The 19,435-nt window shown below is 37.8% G+C and overlaps 1 protein-coding gene across 1 annotated transcript in view; it reads right to left on the bottom strand.

Moving 5' to 3' along the window:
- Positions 1 to 19,435, bottom strand: part of LOC126246203 (mitogen-activated protein kinase kinase kinase 15) — a 188,760-nt gene that overhangs the window by 137,579 nt on the left and 31,746 nt on the right. Inside the window, exons 5-8 of the mRNA XM_049948376.1 lie at positions 19,099 to 19,377; positions 14,922 to 15,205; positions 14,673 to 14,832; positions 5,901 to 6,060 (exon numbers count right to left, since the gene is read on the bottom strand). Of these exons, the coding sequence (XP_049804333.1) occupies positions 5,901 to 6,060; positions 14,673 to 14,832; positions 14,922 to 15,205; positions 19,099 to 19,377 (883 nt within the window). The remainder of the gene's footprint in view (positions 1 to 5,900; positions 6,061 to 14,672; positions 14,833 to 14,921; positions 15,206 to 19,098; positions 19,378 to 19,435) is intronic.

The raw sequence follows: 19,435 nt of genomic DNA, 5'->3' as shown, positions 1-19,435 counted from the left end.
AATTTTGTGCAATATCTTATCGAACAATTAACTAGTGGTATTTTTCTCCAATTGTTCACATCAGTGGCAAACTCATTTATGCAGTTAATTTCTGTAAAATATGTAGCAGAGAAACCAATCCAAGGTCTGCATAAAGATACACTTCATCACATTTTGGAAATGACACTTGCACAATAACGCCCCACCCTTGCATCTCAGTGCATGCTTCACTGAAATTCACATGCATGCTCAGCCAGAATTAGAAACCGTCAAAGGATTATTCTATCAAAATGTTCACATTTACCACCATCACCGTCTACTTTCCACCTCCTCAAATACAGCATGAATATGCATGTTCTATGCTGTTCTGTATTGCTACTGTAGTCCAGAAATAAAACCTACATTTATTTCACAACATTTATTTTTCTTGATCACATTCAGAAGCGACAGTTCTAAATCTGCAAGAATAAAGGTCTTACTCCAAAATCCACAACACTTACAAGGAATAAATAGTGTGTTTCACTGGTTGGTTTCTCATTTCCACGCCATACTTCAGGATCATTCCAAAAACTTGAGAAATCCTGTCTGGTTAAGAGATAAAAACACTATCATTGCACTTTAAATTAAGGAGAGCTGCCAGCACACACAATAACTCTGACAGCAAAGGGTGCTACTGCTTAGCTTTAGACAAGTTGTTACACTTGAAGGTAGGTTACCAATATTTTCTTGGCCAAAAGAGGCCAAAATAGCACAGATGCTGTCTTGCAATGTGGCACTGACTGCACAATGCTAGTAGATAAATTTCTTTTTAAGAAGATATCTGGCCTTCTAAAACATATGCTACAGCACCTCAAACACAGCCAATGGGAGCCAAATCATTATTAACTCTTAACACCAGTACAAGCATAAGATATATGAATTATGTTCCACAATTTGTAAGGTCTCAACATTAGATGAAATACTGAAATACACTGTTGCTGATCAGATGATGGTTGGTCTAATGAACCCTTAGGTGGCAAGATATACGAGAGTGTATGGAAATCGCCCTGCACACTCATGCGAAGAAAATCATAGAGAAGAGGTACACTACAGGTGTAAAGAATTATAAAGAAAAGAGATATTGTTAATGCTTACAGTCAATATTCCTCACTTGCTACTTCGCATTGTTTTTCTTGTAGAAAAGTAGATCTATTACCCATCTTTTCCAACTGAAATTTATGTTTGTGTTATTTTATAGATCACAGAAGAACCCATAAATAATTATTTGAAACATGTTTGATTAAACTAAAGAATAAATTTCAGCTGCAAAATATGAGCCATTCTTATCTACAAACAGCAAATACAATGATGTGAGGTGAAAGTTAGTAATAGTGAGCTGACAAGACAACACTAGTGAACAAAAGACTTAGACAACTCACTGAGAATACTGCACGCGACATGAAGAAACAAAAACTAGGGCCTACTCAGGAAAGAAACAGTGGTTGAAGGCAAAGGGTTCCAGAGTGATAACAGTATTGGAAGGGCCATAATAGTGAAAATAAAGCTAAGGAAATAATGGGAAAGCATCATGTGCTCATACATATAGCTCATGCAGACAGCTCAAAACAGCTGGTATTCAATGGAACACTCAGTATGAATTTTGCTGTGAGACAACTACAAGAGTGTTTAATAAAGGGGTACACCAAATGTAGTAGTATTTATCCAGAAACAGCTTTTAACAACCAGATTTTGTTATGGACCACATCAGAGATTCTACTGTGAAATGGTGCCTTCAGCATAAGTTACAGTTTACAAGATGCATATGCACATATTACCTTATTAACCTACCCATTTTCCAAATACTTTGCTTTTGTTTCACCTACCTAAACTGTTATTTCCTGAGCCATAATCCTTCAATCTCATTAAGTTCTCTTTCCCTCAAGACACTCCATATAGCATCTGCAAGAATACATGTGGCTAAAAATCTTGCTTCCAACAAATCTTAACATCTGACAAACACCTAAACAGTGTGCAGTTGCTTGCATCATTCATAACTCTTGACTGCTGAGTCATGAGCTTGTTATTTTTTATTTTCTCTTCTTTTGTGCCAGAAACCTAACATAATCTTGAACTCCAAAAGAGTTCTTTACATAAAATATGAATAGATGAGTGCTGCTTAAAGTGATGAGTATTTACATCCTAAGTGTGTGAACTGCACAAAAGTTTCCCTGAAAGTTCCAACAAACCACATACCTCAGTGTACTGCACCCAAACCTACAGTATGAGCTCTCCACAAAATTGTGACATCAGAGACACATGCCACATATTCACATGACTATAGCAGAAGAGATCACTTGGTTAAACAGTCAAGCACAGCATTAATATTCATAGACAAAAATGTGTACTGTGAAAGCACGAAGTGAGGAAAAATAAGAGAATCAAGAGCACACTTAATACAAACAGCTTGAAACTGCAGGCAATGGCTAAGGTTCTCTCCAAAATGGAAAGAAAGAAAAAGTTGTTACTACTTTAGTGTACGACTGCAAACTCATAGGTTAGATAATTCAAGCACATAGCTCTGAAGTGCATGGAGTAATTTCAATTAAACTTGGTACACAAATTACTTAATATTTGAGACAGTTACCATAGGGTAAGATACCACTAGCATCTCTATATAATGGTGGGTAGGGAGTGGGAAAATTGTGACATGTAAGCATAAATGTATAATGGCTGTAGTATTTTCAGTCAATATTGGTGTGTATGCGATTATTATCCAAAACATTCACTCAAGAAATCTGCACAAACTAGGAGTCAGAATTACTGACCTCTACATACCTTCACAAGGAAAAATATTTAATACTGCTGATAGGTACATATAAAAATATATTTTAGTGTTGAAGCTTTTGAAATTACTAGCTCCTTCCTTCCAGATTGGGGAAAGTTAAAAAGAAAGGAATGGCAGGTCACTCAGACTGCAGGATGAGAGGAACCCAGATGATGGCAGTACAGTAGGACACAAAGACAAATATAGTTAAGCTAGGTTAGTGTCAAATACTTTTTTATGCATGTTGCAGCAGTGCTAAATATTTCCCCCTTTAAGTTAAGCACTGACCAACAATTATGTGCCACAATTTTAAAGTTATCTGTAAAAATACATTGTTGAAGTAAAAGAGCCCTTTGCACAGTTAGGAGTGTGTAGGAGGTGTTGCATAAAAATATTTGAAAACAAACTACACTACTGCCAGACATGTAGTTTTCAGAGTTGCTGTGCTAATTGGTGAGTCTCAATGTCATTTTAGCCCCAAGGGATGAGAGTGGCTGTAAGAAAGGGTCGCATGAAAAATATAACTTTTTAGCAAAATTTGGTACTAATATGACCTACAATCTGGAATAATATATACGGTAAAAATGAGGTAGGGTGAAGAGGAGGGAAGGGGGAGACTAAGTGCCCAACCACTGCTAGGATTGCGAGTATTTCATCGTTGGGGATTGATGGTGGTGCAGTTGGGTGACAGAAAAAAAAAAAAAAAAAAAAAAAAAAGTTGAAAATGACTCGCATACGTATGTCAGATCGATAGTATTGAGGGTTGTTAAACTGAATGGTGACAATCATGACAAAAACTAACTGATACAGGTGGGTGTTGGAGTGGTAGTGGGGGTGGGAAATGGGTAATGTATAAACCCTCATAGTAAAATGTGCACGTTAAATTCAGCCAAACTTGGTGCACATACAACTTACTATCTGGAAGCACCAAGGGGTGAAAACCTGGCCTAACCCCAATGCGTGGGTGGGTTTGGGAAGGTGATGACATGGAAAACAATAAAAAATGGCCATTATTAATGTAACACTCAAAGTCATTTGGGGTTGTAACCTGATCAGTGAATACAATGGTGACATTTCATCCCTACTGGTAGGGTAGGAGAGAAAATAGAGTAACATAAAAATAGGCAATCAACAACATCAGGTAATCAGTGTGTGTGTGTGTGTGTGTGTGTGTGTGTGTGTGTGTGTGTGTGTGCTGCCCCTAGATTACACTAAAAAAAAATCACCACACAAATATTAAGTAACTGTAACAAGATATCAGAGACTTAATTCAACTGTACTGTCAGTTAACTGTATATAAGCATATAAAATATGTTTTCACCCATTCATAATAAATTTCTATAAAACTATAGTCTTCTTCTTCTTCTTCTTCTTCTTCTTTTAACAATGCCATAAATTGTCCTGTCTTCTGATACAGATTTTGTAAGACACTTCTAACCAAACTGATGAATTTTTGGAGTATCTCCCTCTTTACTTTTTTACTGTCCTCCAGGTCTACCGTTTTGATTATCTCCATTGTTTCTGCAGCACATAAGCACTCTTGTTTATGAACTATGTCAACAGTTTTTAATTTAGACTCATACAAGAGCAGTTTCTTGTTATATAGGTATTTTAAGTTAGCTGATAAGTGATCTTCATTTTTCTTGCATTCTCTTTAATCATAAACTTCTCCAATTCACTCAATTGAATTCTTTGTTTTTAATTTTCACTCATCACTATGGAAAGTATTACAAGCATTTTTAAAGTTGGTCATAAATCCAGTCTTACAGAGAGAGATTTGTTGTCCTGTCATTTTGCCTGTTCTTTAGAGCTCTTCTGTTCTTTCCTTTGCTCTTTTCCAAGTCACAAGCAAATACAACATCATCTACATACAGCATCTTCCAAGGTGAAATGCTTATGGATCCAGGATTATTTTTTTTTTTTTCATTTCCTCATCACCTTTGCCTAGACACAATTGAATAGTACTAGTGACAGCTCACCTTGGTCTCATCCCAGTCTTGATCTCAAAGGAATCCATGATCTCTCATGAAGTTAGCCTTTAGTTTGGTGTTTGTAAGCATTGCTTGGTGATAATACCTAGTTTTATATCCAGTTCGTACCCTTCCAGAACTTCAAGCACTGCCTCTCTATTTACAGTGTTACAGAGTTTCTTAAAGTTAACAAAAACAGCTACAAATTTGTTTCAGCCCAACATCTTAAGGATTTTCTTAAAGCTGAAAGTCTGTTAAGGACGTGATCACCCCTTTCTAGAACCGAATTTGGTACTTGCCCAGATCATGATCCAATCTTTCTTCTACCTTGGTCTGAAGCACTTTGTATTGTATTTTGTGCAGAAAAAAAAGTTGGGAAATTCCTCTGTGATTATTAACATTACTTTTGTTCTCCTTCTTATGGAGTGGCTGTATTAGGGTAATTGTTCAGAGATTCTTTCCATCTTTTTAAGGTCTTAAATAAAGGAGGCCAGAATGAGATTAATTTCTGACTTTCCCATTTTATTAAGTTCTTCCATCACGCTATCTTCATCTGCAGTTCTTGAATGCTGTTGATTACAGCATGTTTATCAGCTTTGAGTTAGATAGTTACTCTGGGAGAAGAAATAAAATTTTGAGGTTCGCCGATGACAACATAATCCTGTCAGAATGAGCAAAGAACTTGAAAGAACAGGTAATGGAAAGTAGTTGAATTAAACCAGGATATAAAACGCAGACTGTCTACAGCAAGGAAAGCATTTCTGATAAATTTGTATTAAATGGTAACAAATTCCTCTTTAAGTATAAAATATTGTTTAACAGTCAGGTTCTGGCACCCTGAGACAGTGGTTGTGCTTGTGTCAATATGTGTATGTATTCTACTCCAGAAGGACTTCGTCTGTGAGCTTTAATATTTTAGTTCTCTTTCCCATTTTGTCTTCATGCAACTAAGTGCCTCCTCTATATGGTGAGTACGAATCTATCTGTTTCATATTGTTGTTGTTCTATCCTAAACTTTCCATTGTTTGACTTTAAGGATGAGTTACACACAAAAAGCAGATGAAGTTACATCATATCTGGGAGCAGAAAATCTCAGTAACATTAATAAATGCCAAATCAGTATGGCCACTGATAACAATATTACTTACAGGAAATCTTATGCTATCTCCCACTTCTGTTTTTGTTGATTCCACGAAGTATTCCATCCAAAATCCAAATACTTGTTCCTCAGGAGAAATTTCTGCATCTTCATTTTTCTTTCTGAACCTGTCTATGAGAGAGATGTTTCCTATCGTAGATTTAACGTGCCTGTAAGATGGGTAACAAGTATTAAATTCATCTCTGTATCAGTACTGCATTGAACTGAAAGAAAAATTATCATCATATTTAACAACATACAGATAATGCAGATTTTTAAAAGAAATTTCCAAGATTATGTGAAAGTAAAATAAGCATTCCACTGGCACAGAAACATGCATTTTCATGAGACAGGCACTTCAGCCTTATAAATTAGGATACAGTGATACGTTAATCAAAATACTGCTATATCCACATTCCTACTACTCAAATTACTAGAATGCCAACGGGCGCAGTGTCAAGAGGTTGTGAGGCAAGGAGGTGGGGAAAACTGAATGAAAGGGGGAGGAGCAGGGTAAGATAGGCAGGTGCATTGGCTGAGAGTGGCAAACAAAGAATGTAGGAGACAGGGTTGGAGAGGAGGTGATAGGACAGAGGGGGTGGAAACTGCTGGGTGAAGGGTGTGGGGACAGTATATTACTGTAGGTTGAGTTCGAATAAATTATGGAAGCTGAGAATGTGTCATAAAAATAACTCCAAAAGCAGCCACCGAAATCAAGAATGTGCAACGATTGCAGTAAAGCTGGTAAATGAATGGCTGCCTTCACAGGTGACCCAGCCCCTGATGGGGTAGGATAAACTTATGACAGGACTTCCCATTCCAGCTTTTTATACTGGTACGACAACCAACCAGCTGCCTACCATGATGAATGGCCACCGCCAAACTGTGGCCAAAATCAAAGTAGACCATTCTGTGTCACATCATGCAGCTGAACATAACATCCTTGATTTCAGTGGCTGTTTCACTACCTGAGCCATATGGAATCCTCACCTCCACCACCAGTTTTTCTGAACTGCGCAGATGGATTACAAAACATTCTCCACTCTTGTAATTATCCCAGCCTCGACCTACGGTAACATACTGTCCTCACACCCTCCACGTAACAATTTCGACCCCCTCAGTCTTATCACCTACCATTCCCCATACCGTTCAGACTGCTGGTACCATCCCATGAGATAGTTGCATTCTGGCCCAAAGTGACAGAGTTGCCAGCCGTGTGAGAGAGGTGTGCTTGCTTATATGAATGAATGGTGTGTGTTTCTCTTTCTCTGACAAAGGCTCTGGCCAAAAGCTTACGTGTAAGTGTCTTTTGATTGTGCCTGTTTGCAAATCTTATCATCCCAACAGTTAATACAGAAAAGCAACAAAAGTCATCTGTAAGATACACTAGGTATTACACCATATTAACAAACGCAATGCCAATAAATCTGTTCACATTTAGATAAGTACATGAAACGAACCTTTGCTGAGTATGAAATTAGGTAAATGAAATATTCCCTAAAGTCTACTCATGTGATCCCTTATCTCTGGCTGAATTATTAGTGTTTCCTGTTATGTTTAAAACAGTGGCTTGTTCCAATGGTTTCTGCTACATTTCTTTCAGAGGGATCAGTCAATGATTGTTGAGATTACTGCCTCATAATCAATTTAGTTGATTAATTTGGTCTATAATTCGTAGGGGTGAACCCGATTCTAACAAATACACAAGAAGTATGGTAAACAACGACTTCAGTCTCAAATGTTTGTGTCCATTTATGTTACACAGAGTGGCACACACAAAACAAGCCCCTGCACTGAAAGGAATATGAATGAAGAAAATCAACTTACGTCATAGCTTTCTTACATTTTTATTGCACAGTTTCATTATTAACTATGTAATTAACAGTTTAAGTAACAGATTTACTTTTATTAGTTTAATAAGCATATTTCAGAAAGGAATTTAAAGTCTATGTTCAAAATGTTCTCTGCCAACATCCAAGCAAAGTTGTGCACGTCAAAGCATGTCAAGGAAAGCGCTTTTCAGTACTCTTTGAGGAATGTTCAAAATTTCTTCATATGCGTTGTTTTTTAATGTGTCAAGTGTTCTGGGATTGTTGTGGTAGACTCTAGCCTTTAGAAATCCCCAGAGGTAAAAGTCACATGGTGACAAGTCGGGAGAGCGGAGTGACCACAAGCCCTTACTAGTGGTCCCATCTTCTGTAAAATTAGTATGTATACAAGCTAAGGACAAATCCGACATATGAGAAGTTGCCCCATCTTGCTGGAAATATGCACAACATTTTTTGTTTGGTGTTAACAGAGCCGAAAATTCATTGTAGAGTTGCAAGTGTGTTGAGTTTTGTTGAAGAACAATGGTCCAATAATCCTATCTGTCGGAAAAAGGAGGAACGGATCAACATGTCCCCCAGCGACATTTTCCAGCAACCAATTACAGTAATGTGTCCGCTTCTTTTATTTGCTGAACAACACTCGCACAGTAAGGTTTCATTTTTAAGTCATGAAGGATGCCTTGATATTACCTGCGAGATATTCCACATCGCTGTGATAATGGTTGTGTTGACTTGCAGGGACTTCTTTCAATGTGTGCCATCATGTTTGCCACAACTTCAGGTGTACATACAGTCGGTGCCTTATTTCTCTTTGAATTAACAACACTGCCTGTCGAACACCACTTTCTCACTAGATCCTGAATCGTTGACTTTGGAGGAATATTACTTTCACGAAACTTTTCATGAAAAGTGTCATGAACAATTAATGGAGTCAGACCGCACATATTCTTAAACAATGAACAAACATTCTTCCATGGAGTAAGGTATGACAATGAAGTACACAGTTTATAACAACTACTTTCCGTATGAACTACTCACACGCTACTGCTGTTGAAAGGTGGCATAGAAACTGACAAGCTAGTAATGCTATTCATGCGCATTCGCATTCCGGTTCGGGCCGGTTTTATGTGCGCCACTCTGTACAACCCTATGGGTTCATCATCTGATGTAACTTACTTGTTTATCAGTTCTCTTGCTCTTGAGCAAGATGACATTGAAATGTGTGTTCCTGTTATGTGATTACTACATCTTAAATGTTGGAACTCTGGGGAGCAAAGAAAACAAAAGAAAAGGAAACAGTGAGCAGATGTAAGAAATTTAAAATGTAAACAATAAGGAACATTCCTTGATGTTACAAAACACATTTCCCTTATGGTATACATGTTTCTTTGTAGATAAAAACAAATGTCCTTACACTTTTAAGTTACAATAAAATTTAAAATGACTAAAATAATTCTGACTTGCAAAATCTACATGCTAAATGTGCTTAGATTTCAGTCTTTTGTTTTTATGGGCATTTATTTCTATTTGCTCTAACACATCTAGATTCTTGACTTAGGCTGAATACGTAGTACAGTCAAATTCAAACAATGGAAAATCCAGGATGGAATAACAACAATATTATGAAAAGGACATATTGCTACTCACCGCATACTGGAGACATTGGGTTGCAGATGGGCACAGCAAAAATAATGCTATACATTTAAGCTTTTGGCCAAAAGGCAATCTTCTAAAGTTGAAAGCTTGTGTGTGCACACCCAAAACACACACACGACCACCTCTGGCTGCTGAGTCTGGCCTCAGTGGCCAGACACAGTGGTCGTCTTGTACGTGTGTGTGTGTGTGTGTGTGTGTGTGTGTGTGTGTGTGTGTGTTTTCTACTTTGGAAGAAGGCTGCATGGCTGAAAGCCTAAATGTATAGCAGTATTTTTGTTGAGGCTGTCTGCAACTCAATGTCTCCACTATATGGTGAGTAGCAATCTATCCTTTTCATAATATTGTAGTACTATCAGATTGTATTGTATGACTAATAATGTGTTTCTTGATGCAATAATTTACCAACAGCCGTATGTATTGTAGAAATTTATTTTATTTTATGAACTTCTATGTGCTACCAGTTTCAGCATTACATTGATGCCACCTTCAGGCCCCACTCGTCATAGTCATAAAATCGCTATACATGGAAGGAGCCACAGCTGCAACAGCTCTTGGTGGCCAGGCAAGTCTGTGTCGCCTGGCCACCAAGAGCTGTTGCAGGACGATTTGATTCACAGATCCAGTTATATGGCTCCTTCCGTGTATAGCGATTTTACAACTATGACGAGTGGGGCCTAAAGATAGCATCAATGTAATGCCGAAACTGGTGGCACATAGAAGTTCATAAAATAAAATAAATTTCTACAATACATACGGCTGATGGTAAATTATTGCATCAAGAAGTTCATGCCAGCCGTCGTCCCACGATCCATAGTGGATCAATGAAGATTTAATAATGTGTTTAGTGCCAGGTATGTGCTGTGCAATGGCAGACTTTTTCTTGTTCTTCACCTTCGGTGTTTTCCCTTAGGAGTTAGCCATTTTTGATCTCCACAGGCCTCTTTTGTTCCAATCTTCCATGGCTTCCAATATGTATTTTTCCCATGTTAGCACTGGCCTTCCTCTCCATCCTCCTTCGGGCAGATGTTTTAAAGTAATTTAATGTGAATGCATTCATAAGCTATGTGAGCTTCTTTCTGACATAGCATGTAGCATAACAAAGCTATGATTTTTGACACTCTCTCTCTCTCTCTCTCTCTCTCTCTCTCTCTCTCTCTCTCTCTCTCTCCTGTAACCTTCTCTACATATTAAATTATCTCATTCAGAAACAAGGAAAGAATGTAAGAAGCAAATTATCCTTATGATGGACCCACAGGGACTGAAAAACACTGTGCAACACATGAAGACAGAAATAGTTACACGTAGGATTACCATCTTATACCATCAGCATAAAGATACTGGATCTATAGTTCAGTCCCAAACACTCATTTGATTTTGAATAAAAAATCATAAGCTCTGGTGCCAAAGAGTTCCACTACAAGGAGTCATTCTCATTCTATCAACAGCCTTGCCAAAAGAAGGTGGGAAATTGATCCCAAATGCAAAAGAACTAGCAGTGATCAATGACGAGAGCAAGCAGAAGGCAATGGAAGCCATAGCATGATAGACACAAAGGGTAGCTGTGGGGCATACGGTCTTATAAAAGTAATCCAATGGCCATTTTCTTATCAAAGAATTTTGGAAGTAAACTAACCCCCTTTGGCTCTCCAGGAAGGATTTCTTCAGGAGAGGTTTATCAATAAGAGGGTGAACAAATGTAACATTCTATGAATTGTAGTAAACAATAAAATGGGATACTTAAAATACAGGGCAGACTGAGATGAAATGCAAATTTTCTGAAGCAGTTGCGAGCAGTTCAGTAAAAGAGGAGTGGAATACAATCAAAATGGAAGTGTTACATATATATGTTGTTGTTGTTGTTACCGTCTTCAGTCTGAAGATTGGTTTGATGCAGCTCTCCATGCTACTCTATCCTGTGCAAGCCTCTTAATCTCACAGATAAGTACTGCAACTTACATCCTTTCAAATCTGCGTACTGTATTCACCTCCTCCGTCTCCCTCTATGATTTTTACCCCCCCCCCCCCACATACTTCCCTCTAATATTACATTTTTGATCCCTTGGTGTCTCAGAATATGTTCCATCAATCAATCCCTTCATCTAATCATGTTGTGCCACAAATTTCCTTGCTCCCCAATTCTATTCGCTACTTCCTCATAAGTTACATGACTTACCCATCTAATCTTCAGCATTCTTCTGTAGCACCACATTTCAAAAGCTTCTTTTCTCTTCTTGTCTAAACTGCTTATCATCCATGTTTCAATTCCATACATAGCTACACTCCATACAAATACTTTCAGAAAAGACTTCCTGACACTTATATTGATGTTCAATATTAACAAAATATCTCTTCTTCAGAAACGCTTTTCTTGCCATTGTCAGTCTACATTTTATACCTAACTACTGCAGTCATCATCAGTTATCTTGCTGCTCAAATAGCAAAACCCATCTACTACTTTAAATGTCTCATTTCCTAATCTAATTCCTCAGTATCACTTGATTTAATTCAACTACATTCCATTATCCTCATTTTGCTTTTGTTGATGTTCATCTTATATCCTCCTTTCAAGACACTGTCCAAACCGTTCAACTGCTCTTCCAAGTACTCTGCCATCTCAGACAGAATTACAATGTCACTGGCAAATCTTAAAGTTTTTATTTCTTCTCCCTGGACTTCAATTCCTGCTCCAAAGTTTCTTTCATTTCCTTTACTGCTTACTCTATGTACAGATTGAATAACATAGGGAATGGGCTACAATCCTGTCTCACTCCCTTGTCTACCACTGCTTCCCTTTCGTGCCCCTCAACTCTTATAATGCCATCTGGTTTCTGTACAAGTTGTAAATATCCATTCTCTCCCTGTATTTTACATTTGCTACCCACAGAATTTCAAAGAGAGTATTCCACTCAACACTGTCAAAAGCTTTCTCTAAGTCTACAAATTCTATAAACATAGGTTTGCCTTTTCTCAACCTATCTTCTAAGTGAAGCCATAGCATCAGTATTCCCTCCCATGCTTCTATATTTCTTCTGAATCCAAACTGATCTTTCAGCACGTCGGCTTCTACCAGTTATTCCATTCTTCAGTAAAGGATTTGCAATAGTATTTTGCAATCAGGTCTTATTAAACTTATAATCCACTAATATTTACACTAACAAGCACCTGTTTTCTTTGAGATTGGAATTATCATATTCTTCTTGAAGTCTGAGGGTATTTCGCCTGTCTCATGCATACAGCCTGGGACACCGTCACACCTAGTAATGGATGCTGCTGTGACACCTCACCACAGGATGTGATAGATGCGTAAATCAGTTTGTTTGTGGTGAGACTGTCAGTGCTGGAGAGGTAATCCAAACAGTGGACTTTTCACATGCCTCTCTGTCAGGGATGTAGTGTGAGTACCTTGATTTGGGGAAAATTACTGCCACCGAGAGTCAGCTGCTATGGGTGTTGATGCGAGTTGACAATTTGTACCAGACTGGGCTTAAACCCAAATGCTTCACTTCCCTAGAACGGTTGCCTTAGCCACCTCAGCCATCCGGATGTGTCCGACAGAACAGACACCACACATGTATATGTGTAATATTTCTATAGGCTGGATAGCCAAACATGTTTCCTTCCGTGTTGATGCACAACAGGTTTTTTTTTTCTCGTGGGTATACAGGTCATGCTGTGGGGAGCAGTAGGCCTACATGGATAGAGACGCTGCATTGCATATAAGACGTTGGTAATTTAAGTCAGATGCGGAGCGTGTCCAGACGGCGATGGCGGTTAATGCAACCGTTGTAGAGAAGCGTAGCATGCACATCCAAATCCCAGTACAACACAAATTTTCACCTCACATCCATTATTAATGTCAGTGGCTTAATGCAGATCCCATCAGAAAAATTTCCCTCAAAAATAGAAATAATTAAGCCAGGGCAGGACACCATAGATGTAGTTGAAGAGGCCAGGAAACACTCAAACTCATGGATGAAAGAAGTAAATACAGGAATCTTATAAATAAGGTAAGAAAACTGTAGTTGCTTTCAGATGAAATTTTAAAAAACTGCAAAGAGAGTGGAAAGGAGAAATATTCAATGATACTGAGATTTGATTGCCGGAAATTTCACTAGGGCGTACAGGAAGATCAAAAGTAATTTTGGAAAAGCAAAATGTACAGGTGTTAATCTACAAAGTGCAAATGGAAAATCCACTATTGATTGCATAAAAAAGGTCAGGCAGTTGGTGTGACTACGTTGAGGGTCTATCAGACAGAACTGAACTGTCCCAAAAGTGCAATAGAAGAGAAAGGGATCAGAAACAACAAAGACAAAGGTGATTAGATGTAAAAAGCATAATAACTACTTGCTGAACATTAGGAACAACACAACAGAAAGAATCCTACCTGGAAAGTGCCATCAGTGTAGAACTAATAATACAGAGAGTACAGTTATTACATTGGATGGGCCAAGTGGGATGTGGGTGGAATCGAGGAGACAAAGTTGTCGAGCAAATCTGGGTTACAAGATGACCCTCCATGATAGACGTCATGATTCCATATGCCAGTTGTGTAAACAACAGGGGTAGGTGGTCAAAAGTTAAAAGACATCAGAAACAACAGTGATCTTATAGGGCAAGAAAACTGAGACAAACACAAGTTACAAACGAACAGCAGCAGAGGAAAAGCTGATATACAAGAGAGACTGAGGCAGATGCCCTAAAGCCATTTGTGCTGCAAGAAGCACTACACACAAGAGAGTGCCTTGGAAGTGATGCTAAGTACAACAGAGCATAATTCAGAAGTGTCTCTCTGCAGGCAAAGATGGGAAGCAAGAAAAGCTGGACTATGCTGTGTCTTTGTATGAGCTCCTTGGACATTATCACACGTTGTGGCATGTAGCTGGCTATAACATTTGGGTACTGAATGTAAAATCTTAACAATATACAAGGCAATAAAAATGATTAAATTACTGGGGTCCTTGGTGCAACTATTAATTGGGATTGTGCAAAAGCAAGAGCTAAGAGTAGCAGGAGGGGGGGAGATGTGGGCGGGGGCGGCGCAAAAGTGCCTCATATGCACTGTTGTCTATACCTTGCATTCAGGAGTGAACAACACTTGTGTAAATAACAGAGATGGTAATAATATTAGTTCATAAAATGGCTTGTGAAATAGTTAGTACAGACAGTCCAAGAAAAGTAACTGTTATGCTAATTTTATATATGAGGGAGCCACAATGTTACAAAGTACAAAAATAAACGGTTTTTCTATCATATTGTTTGATAATTCTGTGTAGTGTACAGTTCCAAAAACTCACCAGTTTGGTGGCTTTAACTTGAACATGCATTCTGCTGCTTGGATAGCTTTTGAGTAATCTTCTGCTAAAACACTAATTTCGAAGAAAGTGGCAACATCCCAGTAGTCTTGTAATGATGACAGGCTACCCTTTTTACCAATTAAATTGTTGAGGACCATACCTATAATTAAATGAGCAAACAAACTTCAGTTTAAAAACCTCAAATATATGTTTAATACAGATTATTCTCACATTCAATTCGCTTCTTACCTATATGCTGCAGCTCTTCTGATTTTGAAAACTCATTACCAGCTATAACAAGCAATGTTGCTAAATTAATGCCAGCATATTCATTCGGTTGCACTTCAAATCCTTTTCTATACCAATGAATAGCATTCATTAAACTATCTTTATCTTGATGCTGAGATTCAACAAACTTGTCTTTGTATATCCTACCACAAAGACAAACTATATCAGGTACATGATTTTCCTTCTTTTCCAAAGCTTTCTCAATCACTCTGAGAGCTCGTTCTCTGTCGCCTTCTTTATTGCGCCTGTAGTATTTATAAAAAAGAAAAATGATACTTCATATGCTGAGAGGCAGAAGCACAAATTTAAAATAAGTAGAAAATTAAGATTTAATTTCAATACATAATAATAAAACAGTAAGTGTAACAACATTTAGGACAAATGAACTTGATCAACAACTTTTAAACTGATATATTAAATATTACAGCCCATTTCAATGAAAGAACAATATGTGCATTAAAGGTAAAATAGACATGCCATAACTTCAAGGTGTGATAACGAATGAATGAATGAATGAATGAATAAATGAAAACTTGCTACAATGACGTCCAGTTTTATGTGCTCACATTTTGTTTTCCAGTTTACAGTCATTTTTGTCAGTCCCAAAAGAAGTCCTATTCTCTCAATATAATGCTTTACCGTCATTAATGATTCCATGATTTAAGTTTTTGTTGATGTTATCATGACCTTTAACAGTGATTTTCATACAGATGTCTGGAAAAAGCGCATCAGATTCCTGCTCAATGTCAGCCTTGGAACAAAGCAGAAAACACATACTATACACGAAGTTATTGATCATGTAATGTAGCATTAGCGTGGTAAGTGAGATATTTCACTGGCGGCTTATTGGGTCACGGCTGCCTGTCTTATACGTTTGCAGTGTCTGGAAGGGTGGGAAAGTATACCGAGCCACTGACTTAACAATAATCATGATCTGACAATAGTGACTCAAGTAGCAACCTTCCTTCTACTCACTGTGTTGTATTAAAACAGCTTTAAATTAATTTCATAGTCATTTGTACAAATAAACACCGCTTTTGAAGATGGCCATCTTTATAATAGGCTTTCATGATCTGCCTACTTTCGTGTGAAAGCCACACTAGGTGTGCAGTCTTAAGTTGGTATGACCTGATGTCATACATAAACATACCTCCTCAAGATGCTCCGTAACATGAAGACAATTTCAGCTCTCCTTCTACTGTTCTCTGTTTACAAAAGACTTTCAACTTCAGTATTTTAATCAACTTTGTGTTACAAGTTTTATTTACTGTAGTTTTATAATGATTATCAATAATAAGTCTCACATTAGAACATCAATATCTTTTTAATGTGATTTCTTGAAAGAATTTTGTTTCCATGTTTTATTTACACCATTGGACATGATCAGAACAAAGAGGGAGCCCACATATGTATTTGTGTGAGTCAGCACTCAGCCAATGTCTCTGTAATTATCATGTAGGCAGTGGCTGAGTTCTCACACAAATATATGTATTTCCTTATATGTTCTGATCATTTCCAATGGTGAACATAAGACACAAAAGCCAAAGTCTTTCATGAAACCATACTAAAAAGATACTCGTGTCCTAATGTGAGACTTATTATCAATAATCATTATAAAATTACAGTAAATAAACTTATAAGGTAATTGATGAGACTTACCAAACAAAAGCGCTGGCAGGTCGATAGACACACAAACAAACACAAATATACACACAAAATTCAAGCTTTCGCAACAAACTGTTGCCTCATCAGGAAAGAGGGAAGGAGAGGGAAAGACGAAAGGATGTGGGTTTTAAGGGAGAGGGTAAGGAGTCATTCCAATCCCGGGAGCGGAAAGACTTTACCCTCTCCCTTAAAACCCACATCCTTTCGTCTTTCCCTCTCCTTCCCTCTTTCCTGATGAGGCAACAGTTTGTTGCGAAAGCTTGAATTTTGTGTGTATATTTGTGTTTGTTTGTCTATCGACCTGCCAGCGCTTTTGTTTGGTAAGTCTCATCATCTTTCTTTTTAGATATATTTTTTCCACGTGGAATGTTTCCCTCTGTTATATTTATAAGGTAATTGGATAGATAAATAATCTACTCACCAAGTGGCGGCAGAAAACACACATTAAAAAAACGTTATAATTAGGCAAACTTCGGAGTCAGTGGCTCCTTCTTCAGGCAGAAGGATTGAAGAAGAAGGAAGAGGGGTGAAAGAAAAGGACTGGAGTGGTCTAGGAAAAGGGGACGATTTCGGAAAAGTCACCCAGAACCGTGGGTCAGCGGAGACTTACCAGGCAGGGTGGGAATGAGAGACTGATTCTTGGGGAATGCACAGGACAAGATCTGAAAACCTGAGAGCTAAAAGGTGGAAGACAGGGTAATATGCAAAACAGAGATTACTGCTAAAACATCATGTACATGTTAATGAGAGTGGAAAGCTAAGTGCATTGTACATAACAGAGGTGGGAGGGGGACAGCAAAAAATAAACAGGTAAGAGAATGAAAGATGTACAAAACTAAAACGGAATGAAGAAAGGAGTAGTTACTGTGAAGAACTGCTGATATGGAAGAAATCAACATAAACTAAGTCCAGGTGAGCAGCAAGAACCAAGGACATGTTGTAGCACTAGTTCCCACCTGTGGAGTTCTGAAAAACTAGCACCTGGGGGAAGAATCCAGGTGGTGCATGTGATGAAACAGAGACCAAGGTCATGATTGTCATGTGTTGTAGCACATGCTCTGCAATAGGTTATTGTGTGTTGTCTCTGTGTGTGTGTGTGTGTGTGTGTGTGTGTGTGTGTGTGTACTTTCCCTCCCTTTTTGTCTTTTGCACATAAAAGGTATTTTTTTAGACTTTTTGGTCAACCATTCATTCCTATCATCACTATTACCCTCTTCTTTTGCCCTACTAGCCCTAAAAACAAATTTGGGGTTTATCACTCCATAACTGTTATCAAGTAAGTCTCATTCATCTTCACATAGATTAGCTTAACATACTGTCATTATTTTCCTCTCTCCCCTAGTTATTTCCAACATGCTCCTCTCCATTTCATACTGACTAACCCTTAGCGTTTGAATTATTTTTGCCTTTAAACTACATTTCTGATTGCCAACAGTCCAAAACAGTAATACACACTGATAGTAACTATGCCTTCACGTACTGATAGCAAACTTTTCTTTCCACACACATTGGCCTTCCACTGTTAACCATTTATGCTTCAGAGTCACCTCCTGAAACACAAACATTTACAGGCCTTTTTTCCAATACTTGCACAGTTTCTCTCTCTCTCTCTCTCTCTCTCTCTCTCTCTCTCTCTTTCTCTTTGTTGGCGCATTATTAACAATAATTTAATGATTTAAGATTAGTGAGCTTCCTGTAAATGTGTGACCAAGGTTACAGTAACTGATGTCACCATCAGTTTCATGCTCCACAATAACTTTGATATTTCGTCCTTGTTAAACATTGTTTGTCCCAGGTTTTCAGTTTCATTGTTTCCTCCATTATAATGTATAATAATTATGTCATTTTCACATGTCTGGTAACATACAGTTATTATTAAACTGGAGATTATTAGTGAAAAATATTTTCTGTAAATCAGTTGGCCAGATTTCTACAAGTACAGCACTCTTGCTTTCAATAGGACAAGTTTCTTCTTCATGGAAGAAAGAGGAATTGTGTAGCCACCTTTCTCCTCTTACAAGGTGAGACAATTTCAGCCTGGGTTTCAAAAGTCCTGGCTCCCTCACCGCCCACCCATCGCCCTTGTCCCTCCCTCTCCAACGCTCTCCTCTTTTGCTTCATTAGGAAACTACTTTTATATGTTTCTGTCAGCAGTAGAGGAAGTACTGCCAACTGCATATATGAACTGACCAGTCCTACTGTCTCTTTGTGTACTTAAGAATTTTTCATACTTAAATTACCTTTCTGTATGATTGTATCCAAATTTATTTATATCGCAGTTGCAGTTCTTATTCTAGGAAATTAAATAAAATTTAGTTTCAGCACAGAGTAGAACAGATAAAAAGATTTTTCCTGTCTTCATAAATGTTGCATATACACCTAAATTTATGAACTCACCGGTAGTTTCTATGGTTATCATTTATGAAGCAATATGTAAAAGAAAAGTACAAAAAAATCTCAAAATCTTACTAACCTGTTCAGTGCAAATGCATATAGGTATCCTATTGCTGAAGTAGTTATATAATTCCTCTTATTTGGTACAGTTCGCAAGTCGTCAACAAGTTGCACCATGGCATCATAATCTTGAATTTCTCTAAATGATATTAACACATTCAGCAGCACTTCACCAGAGAGCACATTGGGATCATCAAGTCTTTTCCTCATATTATGAAGCACTCTTGCTAATTCCTCTCCCGTATATGTTTCTCTCGCTTTACGCAAGTCAGCTAAAAACTTCTCCTTCATGTGTGCTCTGAAAGAAGTAATTGTGACATATTCAATTATTTCTAAATAAAAAAAATTGGTTGTTA

This window comes from Schistocerca nitens, chromosome 1 (genome assembly GCF_023898315.1).
Source record: "Schistocerca nitens isolate TAMUIC-IGC-003100 chromosome 1, iqSchNite1.1, whole genome shotgun sequence".
NCBI classification, from domain to species: domain Eukaryota; kingdom Metazoa; phylum Arthropoda; class Insecta; order Orthoptera; family Acrididae; genus Schistocerca; species Schistocerca nitens.
This window is presented reverse-complemented; position numbering and strand designations above follow the sequence as displayed.